The sequence below is a fragment of the Protomyctophum parallelum genome, assembly GCF_964188405.1.
Source record: "Protomyctophum parallelum genome assembly, chromosome: 14".
NCBI lineage: Eukaryota > Metazoa > Chordata > Actinopteri > Myctophiformes > Myctophidae > Protomyctophum > Protomyctophum parallelum.
In genome coordinates this window covers 25,800,731-25,819,664 of record NC_139709.1, presented here as the reverse complement: position 1 = coordinate 25,819,664, position 18,934 = coordinate 25,800,731, and the positions used below count along the sequence as shown (strand labels likewise).

General features: G+C 42.5%; 1 protein-coding gene across 1 annotated transcript in view; it reads right to left on the bottom strand.

Moving 5' to 3' along the window:
• The window catches only part of LOC310871204 (cadherin-18-like), a 143,281-nt gene that overhangs the window by 19,569 nt on the left and 104,778 nt on the right, over positions 1 to 18,934 (bottom strand). Inside the window, exons 8-9 of the mRNA XM_083782695.1 lie at positions 14,451 to 14,575; positions 2,745 to 2,859 (exon numbers count right to left, since the gene is read on the bottom strand). Coding sequence (XP_083638821.1) covers positions 2,745 to 2,859; positions 14,451 to 14,575 — 240 coding nt within the window. The remainder of the gene's footprint in view (positions 1 to 2,744; positions 2,860 to 14,450; positions 14,576 to 18,934) is intronic.

Sequence of the window (18,934 nt, the reverse complement as noted above, 5' to 3'; positions counted from 1 at the left end):
ACGTCTAGACAGTGTTTGTGTATCATTTTATTTTTATCACCAACTCAGAACTTGGAATCATGCACTCTAATGCCAGTATGTAGGGCATAGAGGAATTTGTTCTAGTTATCCACTTGAACCCTAGTGTCCCTATCCTGGGATTTTGTGAAAATAGCTACAATCTACAAGCTCACAACACATCGCAACAGAATGCATTGTGAGCTCGTAGATCTGCTATTTTCAGCAAATAGATTTGGTGTAGACGGAAAAAATAGGGGGCTTTGTGTAGACCCATAGGGGAACACGATCAACAAAGTATATACCTTGGCTTACGTGGTTAAGGTGCCAAACATGACATGACTTTCAGGGGGGGGGGGGAAGCCTATGTGCGTACTGCTACTACAATATAATATAGATAGATAGATAGATAGATAGATAGATAGATAGATAGATAGATAGATAGATAGATAGATAGATAGATAGATAGATAGATAGATAGATAGATAGATAGATAGATAGATAGATAGATAGCTTTATTGTCATTCAGCAGATACATAAAATGTATAAGAGAACGAAATGTCGTTTCACTGGCTTTTAGTATGCTAGTTAAAAGAGCTAAAATACTACTAAAATCTAAAATCCACTTAAAAACAAATAAATTAAAAAGCACCATTAGTTCATTGAGAGACAGATATTGCACAACAGGAGTCCTTATAGCAGCATATAGGGGGAAAGGTTAGGGGATATTGCATTGCATTGAATTCTACGCCTCATTTGGCCAAATAATGTACTAGAGGTTCGGGTCGCCCTCACATGGGCCCTCACACCTACGACGCACCGATCCGACCGATATGTCAGTCAGATATCCCAAGAGCTACAAAGGTCAACCTGTTCAAAGCCTGTGTGGAAAGTATCCTTCTGTATGGTGCCGAAACATGGACAAAGAATAAGGATAAGCTTTGAGGGAACATCAACACCAACTAAAGCTCAGATATATGGAGGCATCCCTTCCATCTCAGTTGTTGTGGCACGAAGACGGCTCCACTTTGCTGGACACGGCCACAGAGCGAAAGACCTGGTCATTTAGGATAATCTCCTGTGAAGACTATACTCTGCCCATCAAGAGGAACAAGTACACTCACATTTCCAGATTGTAGGGACACAGGACAGGACTGACTGTGAATGAACTTGGTGTGGCAACAGAGATCAGTGGAAGCAGCTTTTGTCGCAAGCACTCGAATGATGATGATTATCAGTATCATAGTCTTATTATTTGTTTGTGTACCTTTTACAAGCAAGTAATAGACCTCAGGTCTTATGGTTTATCTGCTTTAATCTGTTGTTTTACTTTAGAAAGAAATGGGATCTGAGGGATCTAAATGGGGAAAATTCCACAGTTTCCACATATTTAAGATTGGCCCATAAAAAAATAAAAATAAAAGTCAAATTAAATATAGCTGCTCAAACCGACTTTGACTTATTTCATGAGTTGAACTTTCACCAGACGTTGCAGGTTATTATGGCTAAAGCTGTTTCTGTATATTGATGTCATGCACATACTGTGAGCATGAGCTGTGACTGGTCTACTTTTAAGGGGATAGAAATACTGTACATACAGACAGACAAACCCTGGCCATAATACAACCTTGCCAAGCTTTGTATAACACCTTTGGGTGATAAAGTGACAGTAATGTCAGGAAGTTCACCACAAATGAGTGATTTATTTTATTTTATTTGGAGCACAGCAGAGGGGGGGGCGGGAAAGAGGGCAGGGGGGAGGGGACATGGCATACTGGTCATAAGATGGATTTAGTACAACAATGACATTGCTATGGAAGGTCTGTGAGGAAATGTAGGCCATATGGACACACCTATGTGCATTTCAAAGCACTAGACCTTGCTTAAAGTATAAGTGATCGGTTCAAAGCATTTGATAGACATGCAGGCTGCCATAAGTCGTGTCGGAATCATTATAAGTGACATGCTTCAAAGTCAGATGGAAATTGTGTTTGTTCGGCATTAAACAAAGTGTCATAAGAACATTAAATATGCCTACAATGTTCGGATAATGTTGGTCAGTTCCAGAGTTCCAGAAGCTGAAGCAAAAAAAAAAAAGCCATTTATAAAGAAAAGGAAAATATCTATCTACTATATGAGAGTGAAAGTTTTCACATTGAACTTCTTCTTGTCTCTATGCCTAGCAAAATGATGGCTCACTGAAAGGGTGGATATTTGGCCCTTAGAGATATTTCCCTTTGTACAAAGTGAAATACAATTCCGAGCTAAATGGTCTGCAAGGTGTTCGGGGGGGTCAGAAGTTGCGAGGATAGCAAAAGCATGCTCTATTTTACTGTGAGCTGTATTGTTACTGAAGGACATAAAACCCAATGGCCATGGTTTTTAATGTGCCATAAGCTCACAGTTGGTTAGGTATACACTAGCTTAGCTATATGAGTGTCAGTAGTTTTATTGCTTATTCCACTCAATGCAGTTTTAACCCATTTTTGGCAGGAACCCCTTTTGGTGTTTTAAACATTATGTTATAATTTAGCTATTGAAAAATAGCAGATCTACAAGCTCATAGCGCGCCACCAAGTGGTGCGCTATGAACTTGTAGGTCTGCTATTTTTTTTAAATCATTAAAATGTGCCTCAAATCTTTCAGAAAATTGTCATGATTTAGAAAACTTTTTTTTAAATTTCGAGGCCTGAATGAGTTAAGCAGATAGTCGGCAGTCTGTAACCTCGCTCTGGTTTGCAGCTTACCTCCATTGTCCTTCAGGGTGAAGTTTGGGTTAAATGCACCATCAGCAGGAAGAGAGAAGGAGAACTTTCCATTAGCAAAGTTGTCCAGGTCTACTGGCCGGAGGGTCTGAATAACCTGGAGAGGCACAGAGAACACATCATAACAATGGGATAGAAGGAAAGATAGGGGAATAAAAGAAAAGGAGAAAGAATTACAGAGGAAGAAGAGGGGTGTTTCTCAGAGAGAAATAATTAACTAGAAATGAAATTACAATGGGTGAAAATGGAGGAAGGATAATAATAATAATAATAATATGTGCAAATTTATAAAATAAATAAACAGAAGAAAGAAGAAAGAAAGGGGAAAAGGGAAAAGGCAGAAGTAAAACAAAAAGAAGGGAGTGGTAAACAGAGAGAGTAAAGCGGATGCCATGTAAACCATTGTGCCTATGATGAAATTGTGAAAGCATTAGCTATATATTATGTCTCCTTTATTTCCACAGCGTGTGCAGTAAGTCTGGGCAGCCTGAAAACAATAAGTCAGGCAGAGAGCCAGCAAGCTGGGTAATATATTCACGTCAAAATGTGCACATTAATTTTGGGTCGCAGGTACTCAAGCAAAATAAAATGCCAGTGCTGGATCTAATGCCATTTATCTAGAAGGTCACCTCTAATTTTGTAGACATCATTTTGAGAAATTGCATTTTATTGACATTTATCAACAGCCTACACAGGATGCGATATCACTTATGTCGAGCATCTATTCTACAGTATGGTAAATTATATATTAACTGTGAAGTTGAAAGCGCTTTGTCTAGTCTTTCCGACCACTCAAGTGCACTTTACAACGTACTTCACTTTCACCCATTTATTCACAACATTGTTACGCATCATCACATGTAATAGGAACAAATATCAGCCTGGGAATGTTAATGACAGCGCTGAGCGGTCTCCATTACTTTCCAAAGTAGTTAGAGCATGCAGCCAAAGCTGTGTCAACCACCTGATCAGTCAGTCTATGAAAGAAAAACAAACACAAATAACTAGTGGGATCCTATGTGGAGACGTACAGAGCTCAGGAGGTCCTGGGATGTTCTCTTCTTCCTTCCTTTAAAATAATAATAATAATAATAATAAATTAAAAGAACAATTAATGTTCTCCCAACATCCCAGGAACAACATTCCTTTAGTTATACAAACTCAAACGGTGGTTCTCAAACTGTGTCTGCCCCAAACAAAACATATCATCTTGGACACTAGGACTAGGATGTCAACACTTATTCAGTTGGCCAGGTAGCCATTTCTAAAAATTTAAAACAAATATTAAAATGTGCTTATTGGTTAATTTGCATGATAATACATACTCATTTGCGCACTGGGAAGAAAGTGAGAGTGTAGCTCGGTTTGGGACCATTAACGAAGAAGGATAATGACAACTTTGCAGTAAAGCAGAAGTGTCCCTCTTGGCCATCATCCGAGGGATGATGGCCAAGGTTGAGGGGGAAGTAGATGGGAAGCTGGGGCAAAGGGCTTAACGCTTCCTGACCGGTGGGTTAGGCTTCAGGTGTGGGAGAGACAAACTATCAGTGATCTACACCAGTGGAGAAAATAAGTTTGACATTGGCAGTAAATCTTCTTTAGCCGAAATGTCAAGGCAGGGAGGCTCTCTTCTACTTCGATATTCCCATCACCACAGAAAGCCAGTGTGGATTCACAGGGCTCCAGGGCAGCCCTTTTAATCCATGGGGAAGCCCAGCAACTGCTAGCAGGCTTCATCATGGCTAGCTGAGAGCTGAGGAGAGTTTGAGTTTAATCCTTGAACTCCAACGCCAATGGACTTTAGCTTAGTATAGTTCCAATGTTAAAGACATTCTTATAAAAAGTCAGTCACTTTAATGTTGAGAACTCAACCGGCTGCCGGGTGCGGCTGCACTAATAACTTTGGGGCAGGCCCGTCTAGAGTTTAAATGGACAGGTATCAGTCAAATGGGAGACATCGAAGAGGAAGGATGGATGGGGAAGGATCTACATTATGGAATGTCAGAACAGGTCAGCTCCATATATGGAGATCTAAGGGTTTGAGGTCAGATGTAGAGTTGCTGGCCAATATTGATGACATCAGGGATCTCCATATGCAGGGCTTAATATTGATGACATCAGGGATCTCCATCCCTGATGATGTCACGAGGCATGCCCATAAATGGTCATGCCTGGGGTGACCAGCCTACCAACCAAACAACACACTGACTGGAAATGTACGATTTCATAGTAAATGCGACCTGCGGTTGTAAATAATTACTGTAATATAGAAATACTCTGTTACAAGTAAAAGTCTGGAATTCAAAATCTACTTGAGCAATACTAAAAGTAGAAAAGTATTGGCATCAAAATGTACTTAAGGTACCAAAAGAAAATGTATTATGCAGAATGTCACATTTCAAGTTTTCAAATGTATACAAAATATTTTGAATCTACACAAGCTCACAATATGTTGCATCGTGATTGTGGGCGTGTACTGTAGATGGTCTATACATTTTTAAATGGCCGACATATAGGGTTGAAGTGGTTAATGTATGTTTTGTATTAATAATCCAAATCTATAAAGTAACTACCGGTATAGTAACTAACTTACTGTACACCACTGGTAGTGACAAATACAACTATATTGAGTCTAAACAAAAAACATTTCCAATTCCAGTGTTATAGACCCATCCAGGTCATGCTGTTTCACTGCATACATTGGCCTATTGATTGATTGATTTTATTTTAGTGATACTACAAAAGCACAGAGCTGCTTTCCGACAGTCAGCCATCACCATGAGGATCATAAACACAAGAAAGCCTTTTGGCATATTTCCATTGTGGTCCTCATAGTATTTTACAGCATGAATGCATCCAGTTTAATCAGTGAGATTAAAGGGCCTTGCAAACGGGGAGCAATAAAACGCGCCTATAGTTCATTTTCAATGAGACCTGCGCTTTAGCTCGGAGAAGTCGCGGTGCGACAACGTAAGCGTATCTATTTACGTGAGCGAGGTCCCGTGAATTTGTCGCGCGCGTGCTCGTTTCGTGCACACGCCCGCGACTCACCAGACCTGGATTCGGTTTAGCTTTATTTTTTATTTTTTTAAGATATTTTTTGGCGGCTTACGCCTTTTATTGGTTTTTTGAAGGGACAGACAGTAGGCTGACAGGAAACGGGAGAGAGATGGGGGAAGACATGCAGTAAAGGCCGTGTCGGGCTCTGGAGTCGAACCCACGGCACACTGCGACTGGATTACCAGTCGGGTGCCCAGACGGTTACGCCACCGCCTGGGCTGCCGCGCCCCTCTTGAGCAGACCTGTAGCAGACCTGTTGTTGATCCAGGCAACGTGTGCGTTCCTCGCTCCCCGTTTGCAAGGCCCTTAAAGCAGTTCTATCTTCCAAGTGTCTGTGTTTATTTATCTCAAATTCTGCTACTTTTATCTGCCTCTGTTTTGATGATGTTACTTCCATCCTCAATGGTGCCTGAAGACAGTCCTCCCCATAATATCAAAAGACTAATATCACCATTGTCATTAGGTTACAGTGGGTTTCATCAGTGCTTTCATTAGCTCCATTGATGATATAAAAGAAATGGAAGAATACTTTTGTATTATGATCAAACACCAACAATGACACACTGACAATTTCTCACTCAGAGAACTGAGATATAATTTTCTCTCTCAACTCTAGATCAATACAATTGTGTGTAACTGTGTGCTCACTTACATATTTCTTCACTGTTTCACTTTGAAGGGGTTTACAGCTTGCTACAAAATAACTGTTTGGCCCAGGCCGTAGCGTAACGGTCTGGGCACCGGACTGGTGATCCAGTCGCGGTGTGCCGCGGGTTCGACTCCCGGACCCGACACGGCCTTTACCGCATGTCATCCCCCCATCTCTCTCCCGTTTCCTGTCAGCCTACTGTCTGTCCCTTAAAAAATCAATAAAGGCGTAAGCCGCAAAAAAATATCTTTAAAAAAATAAATAAATAAATAACTGTTTGCAGCTTGCAGCTCTCCCCCGGCCCTTTACAATGCTTATCCAAGGGTCCATTTGGTTCCATTTGTATACTCTCTGTAGCAAAATGTGCAAGAGATGTGATGTGAGTCAGTCAGTATCGAGTACCAAAGTCCAATTCACGCTCCACCCCCGCGAAAGAGAAACAGAAAGGAGAAATGACAAGTGAAATTGTTATGTATTGACTTTTGTAACTTAAAGATGAACTTGACAAACTCGTCTTCTTTGGAAGAAAAAAAACAAGTCTTTATGTCTCAGACAGTGAAGGAAGATGCTTCAATACTGGAGCTTCAGTGCTGCGGTCGGCTATGTCGTCAGTCCATTTTGTACGAGTATCTTCTGAAATGAATGCATAGGTTATAGTGCTGACAACTGCTGTCAGACGCTGATGCTGTTGTAGTCACCCAGTCATGCCTCTGCTCTCAGAATGCTGACATGAAATGTATAAGCAAGCACACACGGGGAGGCTTGTGACTCACTGTATATAGGGGCAAAGTGATCCTGGCTCCCACCTCTCTTTCTCAACTCCAATGTTTAGAAAGGTCAAATATGTACATCAGTCTCTTGTGCAAGTAAAGAGACATCACTGAGCAATTGATATCAAGTAGGCCTACATATTAAATGTCGCCTGTGTCGGTAGTGGTTCGGTGAGTGGTTCCCTTCTGTGTCACTAGATCTGGAAGGGAACTTCTTCTAGTACAAGCAACACGATGTGACGCACTGTGGGCTTGTATATCTGCTATTTTTAAGTAGCCACGGTAACACATTTTGCATGGGGCCCCCCCTGGAACGCATCCAAGGACCCCTGGGGGTCCCCAGACCTCACTTTCAGAGCCGATGCTGAAAGGTATTCAGGTTGCCCTGGAACATCGCTGTTCACCGTTTATAGTGGATTGTTCATCATCTGGGTATATTCTCAGTGTTCACCCTGAACTAAAAACCCTCTTAAGAGAGGGCTTGTATCTCCAGGCATGGCAGTGTGCCATGCCTGGAGCTTGTCACAGTGGAAAATGAGGTTTGATTTGTTTCAATTTTTCAGATAGTCAGCTCATAATGTCTATGAATTGTTCTTCAGGAGCTCTACTTTGATGGCTTCTACTGTAGGGGAAGGTGTCCAAGGAGAGTCCAAGGGAGGAGTTGCATTTTGTCGCTCAGGCAGAAACCTTGCATCTCCATACTGTATTTCATCTTTGTCTCCACCAGGCCGAAGGCATGGGGAGATATGTTTTGCACTCCGTCCGTGTGTGCGTGTGTGAGTGTGTGTCCGTCCGTCCTTCCTTCCGTCCGTCCGTTACCAGCTAATCTCCGGCACCGATCCATGCCAAAAATCACGAACACAGTGTGCAATTTCCGTGAAATTATTATATTATTTCCACGACATGCCACTCATTTTTTTGCAAATCAGCCTCACGGTGGCACTATAACAGGGCAATTCCTGCATGATCTGTATACAACTTATGTATGTCCCTAGAGGCCATGGAAAAAACATTTTCCCTGCATCCCTCCACATCTGCCAGTTATAGCGCCACCATGAGGCCGATTTCTGCAAAACACATTGTTTATGTTAGTCATACTGATTTCATCTAAATCTCACGCAAACCGGTACGCATGATCTCTATAGTCATGTGATCAAGACGAGTCCGATTCTGACTCTCTGTTTTATACTGAGAATAAGGTTAGAAATACGTTTAGGGTTAGGCCTAGTTTTACTGGTGGTTATGTTTAGGAATAATAGGGTTAGCTTTTGGCAGTTTTACTGAGGTTAGGTTAGGAATACCAGCCTGTGCAGTTCCGCCGGTGTATGCCCGGGGCGACTGTGTTTTGAGGCGAGTTTGTTGGTATTCTTTTCGCTGGGATACATATGCTTCCATGCATAGAATACATGCTGGCTGGAATGGAATCCAAATGACTGAAATCAGTCAGACTGAGAACTTTAATCCACGTGCTGTTGCAATAAATCAGGAAACGCACCAGAGATAGCCAACTGAGATAGCCAACATACAGTATGTAAATACTGTATTTGCCCTTATCTGCACATGTTCATGGGTGGAGTAGTCATTATTCCTGCAGTGCAGTATTGTGTGTTGTGCCTTGCGGGGTGGTAATACTCTGGCGTGTTGCTCTGTTAATTTGCAATGCCCTAAGGGGCTGTAACGTTGCGTGGGATAGTTTAGAGGGGTGATTGCCCAAATACAGGTTTTTGGCCCATGCGGGTGGCATTAGAAGAGGGGCAGGTTATGAATCAGCCTGGGTTCAACGCTGCACGCTACAAGACTGCGTATTATGGTCTGTGTCAACAAAGATTATGTAGCCTACCGTCTCCGTTATTTATTGGTATTCACACTAGAAATAATCTGTGGGCGGACTCTCTACATTCTCATACCTCAGATGAGGTTAATTACATTTTGTTAAAGTCAGTATAATCCTCTATAGGTCGTTGTAAAATAATATCCAGGTTTATTCTACTATGAATGTACTTTTTTTTAAACAGAAGTTTCAGGAGCTGAAGCATCATCTCTCTCTCTCTCTCTCTCTCTGCCATTGTCTGTCTTCACTTTACTGCTGTTTGTGGATTGCTTCAAAGTTCTATTTACAACCAAGAAAGGCAAGCAGGCTACGAAATCAAAGTGACATGTTCTGTCTGTCTGTCTGTCTGTCTGTCTGTCTGTCTGTCTGTCTGTCTGTCTGTCTGATGACACGTACCCTTTGGAGCTAACAGGGAAATCCTGTGTTCCTCTGCCTTTGTCTGTCTTCACTTTACTGCTGTTTGTGGATTGCTTCAAAGTTCTATTTACAACCAAGAAAGGCAAGCAGGCTACGAAACCAAAGTGACATTTTCTGTCTGTCTGGCTGTCTGTCTGTCTGTCTGTCTGTCTGTCTGTCTGTCTGTCTGATGACACGTACCCTTTGGAGCTAACAGGGATATGTTGTGTTCTTCTGACCCACTATACATAGTGTTCTGCAGCATAAAAGCAATGTCTGGTTCAGTGAACTCTCTGTCCAACTAAAGCCTTGGGAATGATGGGTCATTCTGTGGAGGAGCCCTTAGTGAACTGTTCCCTTAGCCTGGCAGACAACATTCTCCATAAAGAGTACATTCTAAATTGCTTCACGGTGCCCAATTACAAGAAGGAGAATCAGGACTTCAATAAAATAATGGCATATTACTGGCCATTTTGAAATATAACATTAGTCAGATAATCATTAATACCATATTGCACATATTGGAAATAGATGTTTTCCAATAGGGGAATGATAAAGTGAAGGTCTGCAGAAAACTATAGCCAGTAACAGCAAACTGTCCAATTAGGTCCATGTTCCATTTCAATTGTATCAGCAATATCAATATTTACAATATTTTTGACACACGACTACCTACCTACTTAAAATTGCAATCAATACTTCATCTGCTATTACTTAAACTCAGCCATGTGGAATATGTTGTTGCCTAACACCCACACTATTTAATGTTGTGGAACATTTAATGGACAAATTAATTGGTTTAGGCATCTAGATGAAGCTCTTATACCAAGCAGCTTAAAGGATCTCAAGGGTTCAGTGTCTTTCCCAAATGAGCACATTTACACACGCACCAGTACCCTAAATGTTGAGTATTCCTCTAATGCTGGTAGCGCCTACCTGGGATATTCTGATTTGATCTGAGATACTGAAGTTATCCTATTTACTGTTGGATGTTATGGTTTGTACACGCTTAGTTTGACAAACCTGAATTCCACAGCTGCAGACGGAAATGAGAAGAAGAAACATCAAACTAGAGAGAGGGAAGTCTGGAGCTCTCTGGTGGAGCTTGCCCCCGTGACCCGACTACGGATAAGCGGTTGAAGTTCCTACCAAATCTCACCTCATATAGTACTAAAAGCTGAACAGTGGGAAAGATGAATTAATAAAGAGTAAGAGTACAAATAGGCAGGACATCTACTGTTTGGATACACAGAAACAGGGACAATGAAACCTGGACACGGTTGCAGCAGGAACTTGACCGTGGCTTGTCAACAAGCAAGACACCTCAAATGCAAAATAAAATCTCTTTCTACAACCTCTACACTACAGCGCCGGCCATCCAGCATTGATGCACAAAACGGCAAAAGCAAAGAAAAACACAACAGAGGCTAACAAGACACATGTTGAGCTTATGGAGATCTGCTATTTTCACCAGTGTGGGTCCATGTGAGACGTGGCTAAAGCATTTCCGGGGGTCCCCAGCCAACAAAACATTGAGAACCCCTGTTCTATATACAGTAACAATTTCACGCTTCGGTGACTTACACTAGGCACTCTGTTGTTTCTGTCTCGTGATGTCATGCACATACAGTAGTTGCATGAGCAGTGATTGGTCTACTTTTGTGGGGTAACACACGCAACTGGTAACGCACCAGAAGTCAGAGTGCGGTGGTCACAAGAAAAATATCTACTTTTGTGGGGACATAACAGACCTACAGTACGTACAGACAAGAAATGTGGTGCTGACTGACTGACTTAAATGGTAAATGGTGCATTTATAAAGCGCCTTTATCCAAGGCGCTTTACATAGATACATGCACATTACATTCACCCATTCATTCATACACCGATGACAGAGAAAACCATGCAAGGCACCAACCTGCACATCGGGAGCAATTGAGTGTTTTCAGTGTCTTTTTTTTTTTTTTTTAGATATTTTTTTGCGGCTTACGCCTTTTATTGATTTTTGAAGGGACAGACAGTAGGCTGACAGGAAACGGGAGAGAGATGGGGGGATGACATGCAGTAAAGGCCGTGTCGGGTCCGGGAGTCGAACCCGCGGCACACTGCGACTGGATTACCAGTCCGGTGCCCAGACCGTTACGCTACGGCCTGGGCCTGTTTTCAGTGTCTTGCTCAAGGAAACCTCAACACTAACTCTGGGGGAGCCTAGGTTCGAACTGGCAACCTTGCAGTTCCCATCCGGCCACTCTGGACGGATGGACGGATGTTCAGAGATACCGTAATCAAAAGCTGCTGGATAGCGTGTCACTGAGCTTGTAGATCTGCTATTTTTTGAAAAATCTTATAAATGTGTACTTTGAGGGCTATATATATTTTTAGAGCGAACATTATTAACTCAAATCTTTGCTTCTGGAAATCTCTGGAACAAAACATTTTGAGATGATATAATTTTGAGAGTCCTTGACAACATAAATGTTGGCATCAGGTCTTAATGGGTTAATGTATAAAAGGCTGTAAACAATGAAGGCATGAATATGAGCATGTACTGTATGCCCGTCAACCTTTAAACATTCAGCTGTCCAAATATTAGATTCTCTCAATCAATTGTGAAACAGAAAATGTATTTAGACCAGAGCTAAATTCCTGGGCTTAATTGGGTGCAATTCTGGGGAGAAGAAAATAAAAAAGGAAGAGTGTTAGCCCCCCCCCCCCTTGACATCTTCTGTGTTTGCATGCCTTGTCTGTCGCCTCCAGCCAAGCTAACTGACTACACAGTTGCAGACAAATGCATATTACATAATTACATACACACTGCAGTTCAGGGATAAAAGTATAGCAAGAGGGGATGAATGAGAGAGAGAGAGAGATAGAAAGGGGGGGGGGGGGGAGAGAGAGAGATATGTACAGTAGGAGACAGATTATAATGAGAGATAGTGTGAAATAGTTGTTTGTGTGGTTCCATATTCATGCCTGTGTTTGTGTGTGTGCGTGCATGCGTGTGTGCGTGTGCGTGCGTGCGTGCGTGCGTGTGTGCGTGCGTGCGTTTATGATGCGCCAAGAGAGAGCTATTGCTGTGATACGGATCTGAGCGTTCGTGCTTTGCTTCACAGCGTGGGCCAAATCTGAATGAGGGATGATAAACACTTTTTATGAGCGAAGAGGATGGTCAGGTATAGTAGAGGAGGGGGGAGAAGAGGAAGGAGAGGAGAGAAGGGGGTTGGTGAGGTACAGTAGAGGAGGGGGGAGAAGAGGAAGGAGAGGAGAGAATTGGGGGGTTGGTGAGGTACAGTAGAGGAGGGGGGAGAAGAGGAAGGAGAGGAGAGAAGGGGGTTGGTGATGAGCAGTAGAGGAGGGGGGAGAAGAGGAAGGAGAGGAGAGAAGGGGGTTGGTGATGAAGAGGATGGTCAGGTATAGTAGAGGAGGGGGGAGAAGAGGAAGGTGAGGAGAGAAGGGGGTTGGTGATGAAGAGGATGGTCAGGTATAGTAGAGGAGGGGGGAGAAGAGGAAGGGGAGGAGAGAAGGGGGTTGGGGGGGTTGGTGATGAGCAGCCCGATGTTGAGGTTTAATATGATCGTCTCTGCCGCTGTTATCTCGGGACTGGCTGTGGAGGCATATAGCCACGCACCGCTGCTTGAATAATTTATGGGTTCAAGAGGCTGCAAAGTCTGCAGCTTGCCTGATAAATCCACCACTGATGGTGTCAGACACACAACAAAAGGGGAACGGATGGGTTTGCGCATGTGTGCGCATGCAAAATGCATGCAAGTAGGGTGGGCGAGAGACAGTGAGAGGGGATGGAAACGGGAGGACGAGAATGTTTGTGTTGTTGGTGCACGTGTTTGAGCGCTCGTCACTTGTGTTCGCGCGGGGGGAGCATGTGGGGCGGCGGTTACCAACCAGTGTTCACCACTGGCGTTCCTTGAGATTTTGTGACAAACGTACACAACTATATATACAGAAATGTTTCACACTCTTTTCCCAATATGAAGGCAAATTAAGGATGTTTTAACCACTTTCAATCTGGCATCCCTATATTAGACATTTCATCATTGGTGACAGTTTGTAATGTATTATTATTGTTATTGTTATTATTAAAAAAGTTGTGTGAGCTTGTAAATGTGTCTGTTTTCACTATGTATACAGGCGTGCATTTAATGTTTTACTTGCCCAATGCCATTGGGCAAGTAAAAGTGTAGAAAAACACTGGCATAGAAGACAGGGGGGGATAAAAGGGTGATTCCATGCATGTGCAGTGCATATGTGTCCAGATAGAAAGTTTGTAAAGCTGCTTCGTTTGAGACAGAAGAGGACGGAGGGACATGCATCGGACCAAGTGTGTAAAGCACGGGGAAGGGAATTGCGAGATAAAGCAATGGGGGATACAGAAGGTGGATGACTGGATGGACAGAACTGATTTGCTGCGGTAGCACATGGTATACAAGATAAAAAGGGCTAGAAAGAGCACCAGATTCATTATTATTTCCCAAGCATGTGCATACAGTATCTATACAAGTATAGATAAATCAGCTCCATGTTAAAGTACAGATTCACTGTTTTCAACCCAGACCTGGGAGCTATCTGCTGGAACTGTTGCCCCCCGCCACTCCAGATAAGCGGTTGAAGACGGATGGATGGACCTCAAATGTTGATTCCCATCATTTATAGTAGTAGAGCATAGCACAACCTTGCCAATAGATTTAGTATAATTGCATTTAAATGCCAGGGGCACTTTAAAGACATTTTAAACAAAAACTGATTTAGGTAAGGTACATTTATCTCTCTGAATATGTGATTATATGAGTACAAAGATAATATTAGAAAGCTCAGTATTTTGTATTCATGCTAGTATCCCTCAAGACAGCAGGACATAAATGTTCTACAGCAGTTGTCAACCTCCTGTTCCAGAGCTCAGGTTTTATGTTACAGAACTTTACAGGGAAGATATCTTCAGAACGTGCATTGCAGACACCGTCACCTACCTGTGCATTTTTGGTGCTCTGACACACAATAATGTCATCACCGCCCCCGGCGATGGAAGGAACATTGTCGTTGACATCTAACACCTGGATTGTCACAGGAACATGGCTCACTAGACGAGGGTTATCTAAAAAGAAAGGCAAGAAAACATGTGTTGGTGTTTTGCAGCATCTCTCCATTTTGAAGAACAGCCAGTTTAATTATTTTCTTCCCCTGTTTATAAGGAACACCCAGTGGAAATAGTAAACCATGCTCAATTACATTTCATGGACTGTGTCTGTTCAAGGCCGCACCAAGGGCCCCCTAAAAGTCATAAATGGCTTGATAGAATTTGGTGCAGGCTTCCAAATGTTGCTCTCCCAATTTACTTATAATTAAAACATAAAACAAATCCACTAGTGTAATTATCGCCATACCTTCCATGGTTTCCTATCATCATTTTTGGCCTGCTGTGTGGAGCTGTCCACTGCCCAGTTCCCTTAGCTAGAGCGGTTGGGCAAATAATGTCTGCTTTTATACTTAATGTAAAGTTGCCCGAACGGCCAAGGCTCCAAGAATCGACAGTCCAAGAATGCAGATCTTTTTTTGTATTTTATTTACCTCAAAACACAGAGTGAACGACCCATGCTGGATTAGACTGTGCAGGCAAAAACAATACTTCCAGAATAAAGACTTATCAACAATACACTTTCAAATAACAGAAAGTAAGAACACTTGACAACTAAACTAAGGAAAAACAACAAATCAAGAACTTAAGAAACTGAAAACAGGCTATGCCTTCCTGTAATGCCCTGTCAGCTCTCCCCTGGAGTTGTCTCCTTTGTTAGTCTCAAGCAAAACTGAACATTTTCCACTCAGGATTCCCTCCCAAACATTTCCACAAGCCTCCCTTATATACCACCCATGATGCACAACGGGTGGAAGAGAGACGGACATGAATGACGGGGGTACTGTGAGGTGAGGGGGAAGAGATCATAACGGGACGAGGTGCAGAGACAATATTGTATGGGAGAAGTTAGTATTCTGATTGACAGTTCATCATGAGTTTGTCATGATTCACCAGACCCACCCACAATCATTAGTAATTGGACCAATCTATACTCAAACAAGGTAAACCATGACGCATGAGTTAGACCAACTATACAATTACACATTTCCTTCATAGAGTCTGAATGTTTTCCAAGGCATCACATCAAACACAAAACAATTATGATAGCATTAGGCAACACAGATAAGTATTTGATGCTACACATAGCCACACCTCCAAGGAGCTTGATGACAGTCAAGTAATGGAAGCAGCTGTGCAGTGCACGTTTGTAATGTTCAGTTTCACATTGTGGCGTCTTCTGTCTATAGGGCACGGGTTGCCCTGTGACACTTAAGTTTGTTTTCAGTTTGTTATTAATTGTCATTCAATAGCTCTGTTAGTTCTGGAGAGGTGCTTTTACAGTATGTGGGAGTTGGACAAAGGTGTGCAGGGCACCGTTTTCAATTAATATTGCTTTCGTCAGAAATCTGGAAACTAACATACAAGTCACTCAGCTAGGAAACATAAATATTGCAGTGGGGGTACACTTAAGTAAGCTTGAGAACCACTGGTCTAGCTGGTGGGAAGTATCTAGGCATAAAAACTGTCTCTATCCCTAAGGTACCTTGAGGAAGACCAGCTAAAATCAGGGGGGCAGTCAGCCAGATATTTCGTGAAGCCTCATTTGAAATCGGTAGTTCATATAATGGCCTGTTGTGGCGCTGGACCGGACCCAAAAAGCCCCATAGCTCCATAGAGGCCCATGTATTTTGGCCCAACTTCACCTAGACTGTATTACCTTAATAAACATGGTCATGAATACTTTCTTCTTCCAGTCACTAGTTTAAAGTCTCATTTCTAATGTCATAATATTCTTTTTGGAAAATTATGGTCCCATTAATTAAAAAATTACCATAAAGAAAAAAAAACATCGCGTATGTTCTGAGGGGCGTGGCTACCATTACAGTCTATGATCGGGATTCCCCTCCCACTCGAGTCAAAATAAAAACCAACGGAGAAGAAGGGGGGAAGTCCCGCCTCGTTGTCTGGGCAGCCAATGACCAGCTGGTATACAAAACGGAGCCAGCCAATGGCCAGCTGGTACCAAAGATGGCGACTTACATCAGGAATTAGCATATTATTACAGGCTTCATTTTACGTTCATGTTAGACCCGGGGAACGCTTTGTCCATATTTTTTACAGTCTATGGCTAAAATGCAAAAAAAAAAAACACGAGTGGTTTTGTTGCATGGGTGCAGGAATTACAAGTAAGAAACTGAATCTTAGTGGAATTGGAAGCAGGGTGAGTGATAGTTTATTTCTTTGATTATTTATGACTTAACGTAGCTCAGAGCTCAGAAAGATGACTCAACAACCAAAAGGTTACAGCTCCCTATCCACACAGTGCATCCCCCGGCCAACAGTCTAGCCAAATCTGCCTGGGCAAGACATAAAAACTCCTTGCTCATTTCTGGATCAGATCTTCAGCTAATAAATTCAAATGTGAATGTATTCTAATTATCCATTTGAGACCCATTGTAATAATATCAATCAAGGTTATATACAGTAGTTGTATCCACCGTCAACAGTGAAATATCTCAGATTGAGCGTGGGCCTACTATAATGTCATTACAAGGAGCAGCCAGTTGCCTTGTATTGTGTTCAGCAAAGCAAATTGACAGCAATTATGAACAAAGTCATACTCAACTCACCAAGATTTACTCCCTCCTATTGTACATGGAGCCTAGTGGCCTAGTGGCACTGGTTAGTATGCGCGCTGAGAATGGCAGGTTGTGGTTCAATCCCAAGCCAAGTCATACCAAATACTATAACAATACTTCCTTCAATCCCTCAACATCAAGATATATACTACCACACATGTCATGTCCAGAGGGTGTACTTGTACATCAAGCTGCCTCACACTTCAGAAACAGGAGATATATGCTTCTGACCTGGGCTTATACTGTGACAGAATCTCTCTACCTGTCTGTCAAAGTAATTTTGACAGACAGACTAATGTTCGATAGTCTTGGCTCTGTTGTTTGGATGATGTGCCCCATTAAAAGTTCCTTGTAACTGTTAATTAAGCAAACCGGGTAATCATTTTGTCACAGTGGGAATACTGACAACATGAAGGCTGTACGAAGTAGAAGTTTGCATGCAAGATGTCACAACATGAAGTTTCCCTTTAATTTATACAATTGATCATAAATTAAACGTTTTTCTGTTACAAATATGATACAAAATGACTGAACAACATTAAACATTCCCGAAACGTTTGTTCATCTTTCCAGCCTGTTGCCATTCATTCCACAGCCACTTAGCCTCAAGTCAATCTTCACAGCAGGGCTTCTGTTCAAATGAAAGTCTTAAAATGCCACAGAAGGGTACACACACGCAGTAATTGTGTTACAGAGGCAAACCCATTTGGTCCCCGTCTAAGTGGAAGTGCTTTGCTGTGGGTGCAGCTAAACATTATGATTATACTCTGCATGTCCTGTGGGGCTAATAGCAGATATGGCAGATCACAGCGACGCAGGCACTTATGAAGCATGTAGTGTAGTGTACTGCTAACTCCCTTCCCTCTCCGTTCCCTCTTCACACCAATTAAGGTCAGATCCCCTCTGTGCTGCGCCATCCATGTATGTGTCTACTGTATGTCTTGTACAGTATGTACACAGTATAGCCACAGTATGGCACACTTAACAGAATGTGTAAGTGTGCCATCAGTATGTGTGCGTTTCACTGTGTTTTTGCACCTCGAGTGTAAATGTGGGTACTTTGCGTGCTCGTCTGAAAGTGTGTCTCTGGGGGGATTGGTGGTGGCACTGCCAGGCAGAATCCAGGCAGCCCAAAGAGTATGTCAGAAGTCACTCCATTTAATTCAGCCGAATTCCATTTTGTTCAGCTTGACTCAGTTTGGCCTACTTTACCTGTGAGGAGAGGTGCGTGGTTTAGTGATGCATTCCCTCAAACAGGCAGCAAGGCGATTGGATAATTGGATGACCTGATGTGAGCGATATATTCCTGCTACGGTAGAAAAGGTTTGGGGAGTGGAGGTGTGAGGAAAGCACTAGCACTAGAATGAGAATCTCTCCTTTGAAAGTTTCGTCATGAACTCATGAAATATTGCAAAAATGTCAAAGTACAATAGTGGCGCATAGAAGTAGAAAAAGAAGGAACAGTGTGAGAACTAGCCCCGGCGTGTGTGTGTGTGTGTGTGTGTGTGTGTGTGTGTGTGTGTTTGTGTCCGTGCACACTAAATGAAGTGGAAACCGAGCTACACTTCCTAACCATCTGTCCATTGTACCAAGACATCAGAGACACATACTTCCCACAGACCACACACGGAGATTTTGAAAACATGACCAATGACAAAAAACTCCCATATCTGCTGGGCGAAGTACAACAATGTGCAAACACAGCAGCAAGATTTGTGAGTTGCTGTGATAGGAGAAT